This window comes from Oncorhynchus mykiss, chromosome 1 (assembly GCF_057628025.1).
Source record: "Oncorhynchus mykiss isolate SJ-2025 chromosome 1, ASM5762802v1, whole genome shotgun sequence".
In the NCBI taxonomy this organism is placed as follows: domain Eukaryota; kingdom Metazoa; phylum Chordata; class Actinopteri; order Salmoniformes; family Salmonidae; genus Oncorhynchus; species Oncorhynchus mykiss.
Window position 1 is genome coordinate 21,280,186 of NC_143022.1, and position 15,138 is coordinate 21,295,323.

The following is a 15,138-nucleotide window of genomic DNA, read 5'->3' on the forward strand; positions in this document are numbered from 1 at the left end:
TAAATTAAATTGATTGGACATGATTTGGAAAGGCACACACCTGTCTATATAAGGTCCAACAGTTGACAGTGCATCTTAGAGCAAAAACCAAGCCATGAGGTCGAAGGAATTGTCCATAGAGCTCCGAGACAGGATTGTGTCGAGGCAGATATCTGGGGAAGGGTACCAAAACATTTCTGCAGCATTGAAGGTCCCCAAGAACACAGTTGCCTCCATCATTCTTAAATGGAAGATGTTTGGAACCACCAAGACTCTTCCTAGAGCTGGCCGCCCGGCCAAACTGAGCAATCAGGGTAGAAGGACCTTGGTCAGGGAGGTGACAAAGAACCTGTTGATCACTCTGAATTCCTCTGTGGAGATGGGAGAACCTTCTAGAAGGACAACCATCTCTGCAGCACTCCACGAATCAGGCCTTTCTGGTAGAGTGGACAGACGGAAGCCACTCCTCAGTAAAAGGCACACAACAGCCTGCTTGGAGTTGCCAAAAGGCACCTAACGACTCTCAGACCATGAGAAACAAGATTCTCTAGTCTGATGAAACCAAGATTGAACTCCATGACCTGAATGCCAAGCGCCACATCTAGAGGAAACCTGGCACCATCCCTACGGTGAAGCATGGTGGTGGCAGCATCATACTGTGGGGATGTTTTTCAGCGGCAGGGACTGGGAGACTAGTTAGGATCGAGGCAAAGATGAATGGAGAAGAGTACAGAGAGATCCTTGATGAAAACCTGCTCCAGAGCACTCAGAGCGTCAGACTGAGGCAAACATTCACCTTCCAACAGGACAACAACCCTAAGCACACAGCCAAGACAACGCAGGAGTGGCTTTGGGACAAGTCTCTGAATGTCCTTGAGTGGCCCAGCCAGAGCCCAGACTTGAACCCGGTCAAACATCTCTGGAGAGATCTGAAAATAGCTGTGCAGCTGCACTCCCCATCCAACATGATAGAGCTTGAGAGGATCTGCAGAGAAGAATAGGAGAAACTCCCCAAATAAATGTGTGCCATGCTTGTAGGGTCATACCCAAGAAGACTCGACGCTGCCGAAGGTGTTTCAAAAAAGTACTGAGTAAAGGGTCTGAATAAATATATATTTTGAATGAATTAGCAAAAATGTCTAAAAACTTGTTTTGCTTTGTCGTTATGGGGTATGGTGTGTGTAGACTGATGAGGGAAAAAAACAATTTCATAAATTTTACGATACGGCTGTAACGTAACAAAATGTGGGAAAAGTCAAGGGGTCTGAATACTTTCCGAAGTAATAATATACTCTTGTTATATATTCTGGCCACGGACCTCCGCGGACCCCACTTTGAGAACTCTTGCGTTAAGTGATAGTGCAGAGCATGACCAATATTAGGTCCTTTACCCACCTCACTCCTCACCCAGTCAGTTCCAGAAGAGGCTGGTGGGAGGAGCTAAAGGAGGACGGGCTCATTGTAATGGCTGGAAGGGAATGAATGCATTTTTTGAACAGGGCCTGGGTGTCCAGTAACAGATGTAGAGAGAGAGATCAGCTGGGGGATATCAGTAGACCCTGAGGGTCAATGAAGGGTTAGAAACAGTCATATACCTGGAAGAAACTCAAAATAAAATAAAATAAAAATGTATTGGTTGCATACTCAGTTTAGCAGATGTTATAGCAGTTGCCGCTAAATGCTTATGATAAGTGCACAAATAATTTTACAAATATGTATTTAAAGATTCACTATGCAGAAATCGCTCCACCATTTCCGGGTTGCTAAAATTAGAATAATTTGCCTAATTTCAGTTTCTGTGACAAAACAAGCAAGTATAGTCTACCGAATCATTGTACCATCTAAACCTCTGTTAAAAACATTTTCAATAACCAAAAATATTGTATTTTCAGGAGTTTGAAGCTGGTGTACAAACCCGAAAGTAAAAGACTAAACTTAAAACGGGAAGCATAGAAATAGCGTACATAGAACATATTCTTAGAATTGCTTTCAATGAGAATGACAGATCTATAACTCACATTCTATGTGAATTTTGTCAGGTCGCCCAAAAAGTTACATATTGCAGCTTTAAAAAACTAAACCAGTTATGTAACCCAAATAGCACTGTAACAGTAATCCAAATGCCATCTATACGTATATACACCGGATGAATTTACACAAGGTATACTAAGAATAATATGGTCAGCAGTAGATATATTACTGTGAGCTATATCAAGAATCTAGTATATAGTGCTATATGTAACAGTATAGACTTTATGTCCATCCCCTTGCCCCGACCTCGTTACCCATCGCTCCACAAAAGCCGCAGCCCTTGCAGAGCAAGGGGAACCACTACTTCAAGGTCTCAGAGCAAGTGACGTCACCGATTGAAAAGCCACTAGCGCGCACCACCGCTAACTAGCTAGCCATTTCACATCGGCTACACATACCAATGCTGTGTGTATAAGCAGTGTAACTAAAATGCTATGTACATTAGCAGAAGTATTAGAGTGAGCTATGTCAAGAATACAGTATTTAAATACACAGTACAAAACCCCATAGCAAAATGGATAGAATTGCAGGAAATTAGCTTCCGGACCAGATTCCAGAATATAAATATATACACTACCGTTCAAAAGTTTGGGGTCACTTAGAAATGTCCTTGTTGTTGCACCTTTTTTTGTCCATTAAAATAACATCAAATGGATCAGAAATACAGTGTAGACATTGTTCATGTTGTAAATGACTATTGTAGCTGGAAACGGCAGATTTTTATGGAATATCTACATTATCAGCAACCATCACTCCTGTGTTCCAATGGCGCGTTGTGTTAGCTAATCCAAGTTTATCATTTTAAAAGGCTAATTGATCATTAGAAAACTCTTTTGCAATTATGTTAGCACAGCTGAAAACTGTTGTCCTGATTAAAGAAGCAATAAAACTGGCCTTCTTTAGACTAGTTGAGTATCTGGAGCATCAGCATTTGTGGGTTCGATTACAGGCTCAAAATGGCCAGAAACAAATAACTTTCTTCTGAAACTCGTCAGTCTGTTCTGGTTCTGAGAAATTAAAGTATTCCATGCGAGAAATTGCCAAGAACTGAAGATCTCATACAACGCTGTGTACTACTCTCTTCACAGAACAGTGCAAACTGGCTCTAACCAGAAAAGAAAGAGGTGTGAGAGGCCACGGTGTCAAATTAGTTGGTCATGTGATGGCGGCTGTCCTATCACAGTCCCACTGAAATGCTGGATTGTGCTATGGTCTTATGATGACTGGAGGCCTATTGTCTGGACAAGCAGGAGAGGTGACCTATGCCCTGTAGTCTTTGAAGCCTGGTGGAGTGAGAGGCAGCGTATGGGGGTGGAGGTCCTTGAAGGTTAAGTAATTACAGCCCCAAGCCTGAGGCTCCGTACGTGGGCTTTGCTTGGGCCAAGGTGGGGGTTGGATGGTGGATGGGGCAGCTTTTAGGGAACATTGTGTTTGAACTTAAGTGGGGCAGTCAGTTTTAGTTTCAAAACATCAAGCATTCCATAGCCCATTAAAGGGTAGAGAATACTGAGTTGAACCATCCATAACTGTGAATGTCCAGATACCTCAAATAGCACAGCTCTGAGATTGAGCGATTCAAACCCCATTTTGTTCGGTTAAGACATCACAGACCACCATCTGTTTTCCAAAGGGAAAATGGGTTTCAAAATGCCTTCCAAGTTTATGCACCAACATGGCCTCATGTTCCTGTGGAGCTAGCCTTGGAGCTGTTAACATGTCAGGGAGGTAGTTCTTCTAGGCCAAAGCAATCGACCTGATTTCATAGTTGTTGTTGTTTTTTCCTCTCGTTTTTTGCCCCCTCATTTTCCTTCGATAAATACAGACTACTGGCCCAGGACCAGCTGTTAGCGCTAGAACAAAGAAACACTTACAGAGCAGAGATGATTTTAGTGTTATATATAAGGACCTCCCCATAGCGTCGAACACTTATACATGTAGATACACACACATACTGTACAGACTGCAATATGGCAATATGGCAGTCGTGCCAACATATCTCATCAGCCACCTGGTAGAAGGGACTTTGTGGATCTGAGGCTCTTTCCCCTGTTGCCTCCATCATCCTCCAAATCCCACCAACATCAGCCGCCTCAGAGCGCAACTGATCTTTGTTTGGGAACACACACACACACCAAAGCATGCAACAGGCTGACCAGCCTGACAACGAGCCATCCTCAGTTTGGAAAGTGACAGATGAGTCTGATGTTCAAGAGGTGGACATTGAGGAGGTCCAGGAAGAAGACATGGAAGCCTGAGAGGAAGACAACCAAAGCTTTAGTTTCTACACTATCATTTTACAGATGTATGTTGAAAAAGTTTTTGGGAGATGTGATGGATCATTGGGGATCATTCAATATTCCCCAGTGAAATCATCCCATGTGAAGAGTCAACTCATTTAATTAAAGTTCGATTCGTAACTAAAGCGTTTTTTTTTATTTGAAGGATTGGAAGGATTTATTCATTTGCAATTATGTCTACTTATGATAAGGTAATAGGTGTATTTTTCTGTCTCCATATGATATGGTAAATATATCCAATGCAAAGAACATTACATTTAATTGGTAATAATATTAATTTGCATATATTTCCGTTAATTCCCATATATTCCCGTTAATTCCCACAGAAAGTTTCCACCTCTGAATATTCCCCAAAATGTGCAACCCTAACACACACACACGCATACTGTACAGACATACACAGTTACACACACACACACCCACACACACACATATACACTTTCTCACACATGCAGAGACCGACACACACACAGCTCTCCATGTCTGAGCTGTGTAAAGTCTGCTCCTATTCAGAGGGAATGCTGACGCCACGTTTATTTTCATACTTTTTTATATATGACTTGAGGATAACCTTTTACCACTGCAGTCAGACAATAGTCAGCAGGGGACCCAGTGGCTCTTAACTTTCCACTGTGTGCATCATCACACACACACACAGCCCAATAGACAGCGTTCATGCATACCCGCCAACTACTCACACACATTTACGGCATGCCACCACATGTCTCACACACCACGGTATACACACACGCATGCTGTAATTTGACCAAATAAAGATAAGTGGTAGCACGTCATAAAAACCCAATGCCGTCTGGAAGCTCATAGCAGTGAGAGGCCTTTTCATGTGTAAGGTAATATACTGTAATACACCACACAGAGGAGTAGACCCTGCCAAGTCCTGGCTAACTCACACACATACAAACATACACACAGGCGTGTGCACACACACACGTAAACACACACACACACTAGCTCTTTACTGCTGACTCCCAGGTCTAATGTAATCTCTCTGGGGCAGCTGAATTTCTCTCATGGTGTGTGTGGGAAAAACTCACCATTTAAAACTCTTAAAATCCACCACAGTTATGAAGTCCACTGAGGTGTGTTGGACATTGATAAATGTAGACCAGTGTGAAATAAAGTCATTTGGCAGAAAATGAACCTAGACATTTTCCATTTGATCGCCTCCTACTTTCAGACCGGGACTCAGGTTGTCTTGACTGAGTCTGGCGGTAGGTCCTGCTCTTGTCTGTAGTGTTATTATGAATAGTGATTATTTGAGGCCCTCAAGTGCATTTTGACAGATGAGATATCATCCACTTCTTCAAATATTTTAGATAGATCCAAAGACTTTGAACAGCTGCTATCAAGGAAAAGCAATTCTTCCAAACAATGCCTGTGACAGGGTTTTGATTTACTGTGTGTGATGGAGCTCAGTGGATGCTATAACTCCAATGATCTAAGTGTTTGTGTGTGTGTTTCAGATATTGACGAGTGCAGCACTATCCCAGGTGTGTGTGACGGAGGTGAATGCACCAACACAGCCGGTAGCTACGTCTGCACCTGTCCCCGTGGTTACATCACAAGCACTGACGGTGCCAGATGTGTAGGTGAGTTACCACTGCCCCCTCCAAACACACCCACCCCCTCTCTCCTTCCCCTTCCTGTTAGCCACTGACTGCTCACATCTGGACTTCTCCCTCCTGTCCTCCTGTGACTAGTGTTCTGATGAGTCAAGAAGTTCTGCAGCAGGTCTTGACTGCTGTTCTGTTATAACATTTAGCATTAGCACCTCTGACTCACACCCTGAAACACTACCAGGTGTTAATGTAGAGAGCCTGCAATCACCAGCAACTCGTATCAAAATGGCCACCAGAGCGCTGGTTCTGTTGCTTTTAAACAGCGTCCGAATGGGAGTCCAATAACTGTCCTTCATTCAAGGCCCCGCTCATAACTGTCCTTCATTCAAGGCCCCGCTCATAACTGTCCTTCATTCAAGGCCCCGCTCATAACTATCCTTCATTCAAGGCCCCGCTCATAACTGTCCTTCATTCAAGGCCCCATAGCTGTCCTTCATTCAAGGCCCCGCTCATAACTATCCTTCATTCAAGGCCCCGCTCATAACTGTCCTTCATTCAAGGCCCCGCTCATAACTGTCCTTCATTCAAGGCCCCGCTCATAACTGTCCTTCATTCAAAGCCCCGCTCATAACTGTCGTTCATTCAAGGCCCCGCTCATAACTGTCGTTCATTCAAGGCCCCGCTCATAACTGTCGTTCATTCAAGGCCCCGCTCATAACTGTCCTTCATTCAAGGCCCCGCTCATAACTGTCCTTCATTCAAGGCCCCGCTCATAGCTGTCCTTCATTCAAGGCCCCATAGCTGTCCTTCATTCAAGGCCCCGCTCATAACTGTCCTTCATTCAAGGCCCCGCTCATAACTGTCCTTCATTCAAGGCCCCGCTCATAACTGTCCTTCATTCAAGGCCCCGCTCATAACTGTCCTTCATTCAAGGCCCCGCTCATAACTGTCCTTCATTCAAGGCCCCACTCATAACTGTCCTTCATTCAAGGCCCCGCTCATAGCCAAGCTCTTTGGCACGCAATAAATGTCTGTTGAAAATCTCTGCTCTACTTGTTTGTTGTCTTTTGACAAAAAAGGGAAATAGGGTGGAAATGCCAAGGGAACAATGAACAGGGTCAACGTTGATCTGACAAGGAGGCCTCTGTTCTCTTCTGTTCTGCCTGGCCTGGTTGTGTGGCAGATTGTTTAGCGTCAAAGGTAGAAGGCATCTGGACTCACTTAGAGGCCTGCAGGAGAACAAAGCTGACACCACCACGACAACAAGCAAGACAAGACAGAAAGAGTGGGAGGAGAGGAGGAAAAAAACATCAAAACGATCCCCTTTCTCTGTTGTGGGAAGTGAAGGAGGAGTGGGAAGAGAAGTAGGAGTGGGGAGTGAAGGAGGAGTGGGAAGAGAAGGAGGAGTGGGAAGAGAAGGAGGAGTGGGAAGAGAAGGAGGAGTGGGGAGTGAAGGAGGAGTGGGAAGAGAAGGAGGAGTGGGAAGAGAAGGAGGAGTGGGGAGTGAAGGAGGAGTGGGAAGAGAAGGAGGAGTGGGAAGAGAAGGAGGAGTGGGAAGAGAAGGAGGAGTGGGGAGTGAAGGAGGAGTGGGAAGAGAAGGAGGAGTGGGAAGAGAAGGAGGAGTAGGAAGAGAGGGAGCAGAGGGAAGAGAGGGAGCAGAGGGAAGAGAAGGAGGAGTGGGAAGTGAGGGAGCAGAGGGAAGAGTGGGAGTAAAGGGAAGAGAGGGAGCAGAGGGAAGAGAGGGAGCAGTGGGAAGAGAGGGAGCAGTGGGAAGAGAGGGAGCAGAGGGAAGAGAGGGAGCAGGGGGAAGAGAGGGAGCAGAGGGAAGAGGGGGAGCAGAGGGAAGAGAGGGAGCAGAGGGAAGAGAGGGAGCAGAGGGAAGAGAGGGAGCAGAGGGAAGAGAGGGAGCAGAGGGAAGAGAGGGAAGAGAGGGAGCAGAGGGAAGAGAGGGAGCAGAGGGAAGAGGGGGAGCAGAGGGAAGAGAGGGAGCAGAGGGAAGAGAGGGAGCAGAGGGAAGAGAGGGAGCAGAGGGAAGAGAGGGAAGAGAGGGAGCAGAGGGAAGAGAGGGAGCAGAGGGAAGAGAGGGAGCAGAGGGAAGAGAGGGAGCAGAGGGAAGAGAGGGAAGAGAGGGAGCAGAGGGAAGAGAGGGAGCAGAGGGAAGAGAGGGAAGAGAGGGAGCAGAGGGAAGAGAGGGAGCAGTGGGAAGAGAGGGAGCAGAGGGAGCAGAGGGAAGAGAGGGAGCAGAGGGAGCAGAGGGAAGAGAGGGAGCAGAGGGAAGAGAGGGAGCAGAGGGAAGAGAGGGAGCAGAGGGAAGAGAGGGAGCAGAGGGAAGAGAGGGAGCAGAGGGAAGTGTAGCCTGATTGGGAAAACGAGCTGCAGGCCGTATGGTATAATATCTCTCTCTCTCTGTCTCTCTCTATCTCTCTCTCTCTCTCTCTCTCTCTCTCTCTCTCTCTCTCTCGCTCCCCGAGGGGACTGACAATTTCTCTCACACTCCCTCTCCTTCCACCCCCTGCTCTCTGTATTTCTCCTCTTCTCCTCCAGGCCCTTTTTATCTCATCCATCTGTCTAGTGTAATCCGGTGAACTGTCCCCAGGAACAAATAAAAGTGCACTGTGATATCAGGGCCTGTCTGACACATCCCACCATATGTCCTCAGCTACAGCCAGACCCATGCTGTGGCTGGCTCTCCTGTTTGCTTGGGTGTGTTTTGCAAGTGGGAGGTAGACTAAGAAACTACCCCCCTCCTCCCCCATCCACCAGATTACATGAAGTGAGCGGGGGGGCTCCAGGTCCAGGAATGTCAACTCTAGCAACATAGCGTGGAGAAGCAGACCAGAGGGACATGTTGAGCCCAACACTAATCAGCCCTAATGCCCCGTCCGTCACACTGTGAAAACCCAGTCTGTAAACGAGAAAGCATGCGTTTGTGTGGATTGCTATAGACTAGCTAGCTACAGGTCTGGTTCCCATTGAAGTTATCATCATCCCCATCACCACTTTCCCTTTCCCTCTCTGCTCCCATATTCCCACCCCTCCACACCCATCCTCCCCCAATCATGCCCCTAGCTAGGTTGGTCCTAGGGAGGGAGGCAGGGAGTGATGAGGGAAGCAAGGGGGAAAGTTTGGCTGTAAACCCTAGACACACAGCTTCTCATGTATAATATAATTGGCCAGGATTGCTCCACATGGAACTGGTTAATTCCAGACTGCTGCCTCATTAGCCAAGTTAATCAACTTGTACTCCCCCTTCCCCCTTCACATCTCTTTCCCCCATCTTTCCCCCTTCCTGCCCCTCTTTTCCCCCTTCCCCCTGCCCCTCTATTCTCCATGCCCCTCTTTTCCCCCTTCCCCCTGCCCCTCTATTCTCCCTGCCCCTCTTTCCCCCTTCCCCCTGCCCCTCTATTCTCCCTGCACCTCTCCTTCCCCCTGCCCCTCTCTTTCCCCCTCCCCCTGCCCCTCTCTTCCCCCTGCCCCTCTATTCCCCCTGCCCCTCTCTTCCCCCTGCCCCTCTTTTCCCCCTGCCCCTCTATTTCCCCCTGCCCCTCTATTTCCCCCTGCCCCTCTCTTCCCCCTGCCCCTCTCTTTCCCCATCCCCCTGCCCCTCTCTTCCCCCTGCCCCTCTATTCCCCCTGCCCCTCTCTTTCCCCATCCCCCTGCCCCTCTCTTCCCCCTGCCCCTCTTTTCCCCTGCCCCTCTTTTCCCCCTGCCTCTCTATTTCCCCCTGCCCCTCTATTTCCCCCTGCCCCTCTATTTCCCCCTGCCCCTCTCTTCCCCCTGCCCCTCTCTTCCCCCTGCCCCTCTCTTCCCCCTGCCCCTCTATTTCCCCCTGCCCCTCTATTTCCCCCTGCCCCTCTATTTCCCCCTGCCTCTCTCTTCCCCCTGCCCCTCTATTTCCCCTGCCCCTCTATTTCCCCCTGCCCCTCTATTTCCCCCTGCCCCTCTATTTCCCCCTGCCCCTCTCTTCCCCCTGCCCCTCTCTTTCCCCCTCCCCCTGCCCCTCTCTTCCCCCTGCCCCTCTCTTCCCCTGCCCCTCTTTTCCCCCTGCCCCTCTTTTCCCCCTGCCCCTCTATTTCCCCCTGCCCCTCTTTTCCCATTGCCCCTCTCTTCCCCCTGCCCCTCTATTTCCCCCTGCCCCTCTATTTCCCCCTGCCCCTCTCTTCCCCCTGACCCTCTCTTTCCCCCTCCCCCTGCCCCTCTCTTCCCCCTGCCCCTCTCTTCCCCCTGCCCCTCTCTTCCCCCTGCCCCTCTTTTCCCCCTGCCCCTCTTTTCCCCCTGCCTCTCTATTTCCCCCTGCCCCTCTATTTCCCCCTGCCCCTCTATTTCCCCTTGCCCCTCTATTTCCCCCTGCCCCTCTCTTCCCCCTGCCCCTCTATTTCCCCCTGCCCCTCTATTTCCCCCTGCCCCTCTCTTCCCCCTGTCCCTCTATTTCCCCTGCCCCTCTATTTCCCCCTGGTCCTCTCTTCCCCCTGCCCCGCTATTTCCCCCTGCCCCTCTATTTCCCCCTGCCCCTCTCTTCCCCCTGCCCCTCTATTTCCCCCTGCCCCTCTATTTCCCCCTGCCCCTCTTTTCCCCCTGCCCCTCTATTTCCCCTTGCCCCTCTATTTCCCCCTGCCCCTCTCTTCCCCCTGCCCCTCTATTTCCCCCTGCCCCTCTCTTCCCCCTGCCCCTCTATTTCCCCCTGCCCCTCTTTTTCCCCTGCCCCTCTATTTCCCCCTGCCCCTCTTTTCCCATTGCCCCTCTCTTCCCCCTGCCCCTCTCTTCCCCCTGCCCCTCTATTTCCCCCTGCCCCTCTATTTCCCCCTGCCCCTCTTTTCCCCCTGCCCCTCTATTTCCCCCTGCCCCTCTTTTCCCATTGCCCCTCTCTTCCCCCTGCCCCTCTTTTCCCCCTGCCCCTCTATTTCCCCCTGCCCTTCTATTTCCCCCTGCCCCTCTATTTCCCCCTGCCCCTGCAACCACACCTCCATCCCCACTCCCTATATCATCTGTGTGGTAGGGAGGTGCTTGTCATGTGTTTTTGTGCTGAAGGCTACTGAATTTTCTTGTGATCCTCAAGAATGTACAAACACCTGTTTCCTGTCACAACCGTACACTGTGTGCCAGTAGAAACGGTCTGTGACCCACATGAAGTGAAACACTGCAGTATTGTGTTTATACTTGGTCACCAGAGTATTTACAGTATGTTAAAGCATGTGCATTATAACATGGTCTGCATTAAGGTGAAAACGTAACAGTAGATTTTCTACATGATCTGAAAGTCAGCCGTGTTACAACACAGGTCATGAGTGATCTGAGTGACTCACCGTAAAGCATACTGACCTCTCTCCCCTTCTCCCTCCATCCTCTCCCCCCTCAGACCAGCGTGTGGGCACGTGTTTCTCGGCGTTGGCGAACGGGCGCTGTGCGGGTGACCTGCAGGGCCAGTATACCAAGATGCAGTGCTGCTGTGACACGGGCCGCTGCTGGGCTTCTGGACAGATCCCTGAGATGTGCCCTGTCAGGGGATCCGGTGTGTACACACACACACACACACACACACACACACACACACACACACACTTATACTTACCACTACTGCCCCACAGTCCTAAGGGAGTCCAAACTCCCTTTTGCAGATCAATGGCAAGAGTTATTTTTTACATGTGTTATGAATGAACAGCTTGAACAGCTTGGATTAAACATAAAGAGCCTGCCATTTAACTGACAATGTAAATAATTCACGATCCCACATCCCCTCGCTGTGGGAAAGGGGCTGAAGAGGATGACATCATGACTAAAAACCGAAGGAGAACGATGGAAGAGATCTGGGTGAAGACCATGGCCCTGACCTCATCCATCTAGCTCACCTACTGCATGTCTATTCCCCTGTGAGAGTGTGTGTTTTCATACTAATTACTTTCATGCATTTGTGATTGTTTGTATGAATGAGTGCCAAGCTGTACTCACACACACACACACACACACACACACACACACACACACACACACACACACACACACACACACACACACACACACACAGCCTTCATTCCCACCACTCATTATGGTGGGAGGCTATTTCCTCCTCTGGGGTTCACTCAGTGTGTGTGTGTGTGTGTTCATACATCCCATCTTTCCAGCCATAATCATGTCCAGGCATTGTTCCAGTGTGTGACGTTATGCAACCACTGACCCATATGTACAGTATACCATCAAAATAAGTCAAACTAACCCAAACCATGACAAAACATGCATGTCATTTTCATTGAAGATAACCAATATGAACCCTTTCTATCCTCTTCCTCATAGATGAGTACAGAAGGCTGTGCATCGAGGGGGTGCCCCATGGAACAGGTAACGGAGGTTTCCCCCACGGAGTCTTCCCCAATGGGGGCGGCTACCCCAACGGCGGCGGCAACGGTCACGGTTACAGCTACGGCTACAAACTCAACCCTAACGGAAACGGTCACCATGGCAACGGAGGAGGAATCGGAGGAGGAGGAATCGGAGGAGGGGGACAGGGAGCAGGAGGCAATGGTTTTGGAGGAAACGGCGGCGGGCGTAATATCGGTGAGTTGGTTAGGCCACGACAAGTGTCCATAGAGTAGTGTTGCATTATTAGCCTGTGGTTTTAAGTTTTGTAACAGAGATATTAGAGTGTTTAAAACCTCTTAAACCTCTCAATTTAGCCTAAAATGACATACCCATATCTAACTGCCTGTAGCTCAGGACCTGAAGCAAGGGTATGCATATTCTTGATACCATTTGAAAGGAAAGACGTTTGTGGAAATGTTAAATTAATGTAGGAGAATATAACACATTAGATCTGGTAAAAGATAATACAAAGATAAAAACGTTTTTTTGTACCATCATATTTGAAATGCAAGCGAAAGGCCAAAATGTATTATTCAAATCCAGGCCCAATTTAGACTTTGGCCACTAGTTGCAGCAGTGTATGTGCAAAGATTTAGACTGATCCAATGAACCATTGTATATCTGTTCAAAATGTGGTATCAAGCCTGCCCAAATGTGCCTAATTGGTTTATTCATACATTTTCAAGTTCATAATTGTGCACTCTCCTCAAACAATACCATGGTATTCTTTCACTGTAATAGCTATTGTAATTTGGACAGTGCAGTTAGATTAACAAGAAATTAAGCTTTCTGCCCCTATCAGATATGTCTATGTCCTGGGAAATTCTTTTGTTTCTTACAACCTCATGCTAATCACATTAGCCTACGTTAGCTCAACCCGCGGGGGGACACCGATCCTGTAGAGGTTTTAACAAACTATAGTTTTGGCAAGTCGGTTAGGACATCTATTTTGTGCATTTCACTTATAATTAATTCACTGTATCACAATTCCAGTGAGTCAGAGGTTTACATACACTAAGTTGACTGTGCCTTTAAACAGCTTGGAAAATTCCAGAAAATTATGTCATGGCTTCAGAAGCTTCTGATAGGCTAATATACATAATTTGAGTCAATTCGAGGTGTACCTGTGGATGTATTTCAAGTCCTACCTTCAAACTCAGTGCCTCTTTGCTTGACATCATGGGAAAATCAAAAGAAATCAGCCAAGACCTCAGAAAATAAAATGTAGACCTCCACAAGTCTGGTTCATCCTTTTCCAAACACCCGAAGGTACCGCGTTCATCTGTACAAACAATAGTACGCAAGTATAAACACCATGGGACCACGCATCCATCATACCGCTCAGGAAGGAGACACAATCTGTCTCCTAGAGATGAACGTACTTTGGTGCGAAAAGTGAAAATCAATCCCACAGCAAAGGACCTTGTGAAGATGCTGGAGGAAACAGGTACAAAAGTATCTATATCCACAATAAAACGAGTCCTATATCGACATAACCTGAAAGGCCGCTCAGCAAGGAAGAAGCCACTGCTCCAAAACAGCCATTAAAAAGCCAGACTATGTTTTGTAACTGCACATGGGGACAAAGATCGTACTTTTTGGGGAAATGTCCTCTGGTGTGATGAAACAAAAAATAGAACTGTTTGGCCATTATGACCATCGTTATGTTTGGAGGAAATAGGGTGAGGCTTGCAAGCTGAAGAACACCATCCCAACCGTGAAGCATCGGGGGGACTGGTGCACTTCACAAAATAGATGGCGCCATGAGGGAGGAAAATTATGTGGATATATTGAAGCAACATCTCAAGACATCAGTCAGGAAGTTAAAGCTTGGTCGCAAATGGGTCTTCCAAATGGACAATGACACCAATCATACTTCCAAAGTTGTAGCAAAATGGATTAAGGACAACAAGGTCAAGGTATTGTAGTGGTCATCACAAAGCCCTGACCTCAATCCTATAGGAAATGTGTGGGCAGAACTGAAAAAGCGTGTGCGAGCAAGGAGGCCTTACAAACCTGACTCCGTTACACCAGCTCTGTCAGGAGGAATGGGCCAACATTCACCCAACTTATTGTGGAAGCTTGTGGAAGGCTACCCGAAACGTTTGACCCAAGTTAAACAATTTAAAGGCAATGCTACCAAATACTAATTGAGTGTATGTAAACTTCTGACCCACTGGGAATGTGATGAAAGAAATAAAAGCTGAAATAAGTAATTATCTATACTATTATTCTGACATTTCACATTCTTAAAATAAAGTGGTGATCCTAACTGACCAAAGACAGGGAATTTTTACTAGGATTAAATACCTTGTATACAGGGTCAGTTCCAATAGCAGTATTTGCAATGTGCAGGGATCCTTGAGATAAAGAGGTAGATATGTATAGGGGTAAGGTGACTAGGCATTGGGATATACACTACATGACCAAAAGTATGTAGACACCTGCTCGTCGAACATCTCATTCCAAAATCATGGGCATTAATATGGAGTTGGTCCCCCCTTTTGCTGCTATAACAGCCTTCACTTTTCTGGGAAGGCTTTACACTAGATGCTGGAACATTGCTGCGGGGAGTTGCTTCCATTCATCCACAAGAGCATTAGTGAGATCGGCCATTGATGTTGAGCGATTAGGCCTGGCTCGCCCTCGGTGTTCCAATTCATCCAAAAGGTGTTCGATGAGGTTGAGATCAGGGCTCTGAGCAGGCCAGTCAAGTTCTTCCACACCGATCTCAACAAACCATTTCTGTATGGACCTCACTTTGTGCACAGGGACATTGTCATGTTGAAACAGAAAAGGGCCTTCCCCAAACTGTTGCTACAAAGTTGGATGCATGGAATCGTCTATGATGTCATTGTTTGCTGTAGCGTGAAGATTTCCCTTCACTGGAACTAAGG

General features: G+C 47.7%; 1 protein-coding gene across 2 annotated transcripts in view; it reads left to right on the forward strand.

Moving 5' to 3' along the window:
• LOC110532018 (fibrillin-2-like) overlaps positions 1 to 15,138 on the forward strand; it is a 111,149-nt gene that overhangs the window by 44,404 nt on the left and 51,607 nt on the right. For both annotated transcript variants that reach the window (XM_036965331.2, XM_036965390.2), the window contains exons 9-11: positions 5,792 to 5,917; positions 11,244 to 11,396; positions 12,176 to 12,436. In XM_036965331.2, the coding sequence (XP_036821226.2) occupies positions 5,792 to 5,917; positions 11,244 to 11,396; positions 12,176 to 12,436 (540 nt within the window). The remainder of the gene's footprint in view (positions 1 to 5,791; positions 5,918 to 11,243; positions 11,397 to 12,175; positions 12,437 to 15,138) is intronic.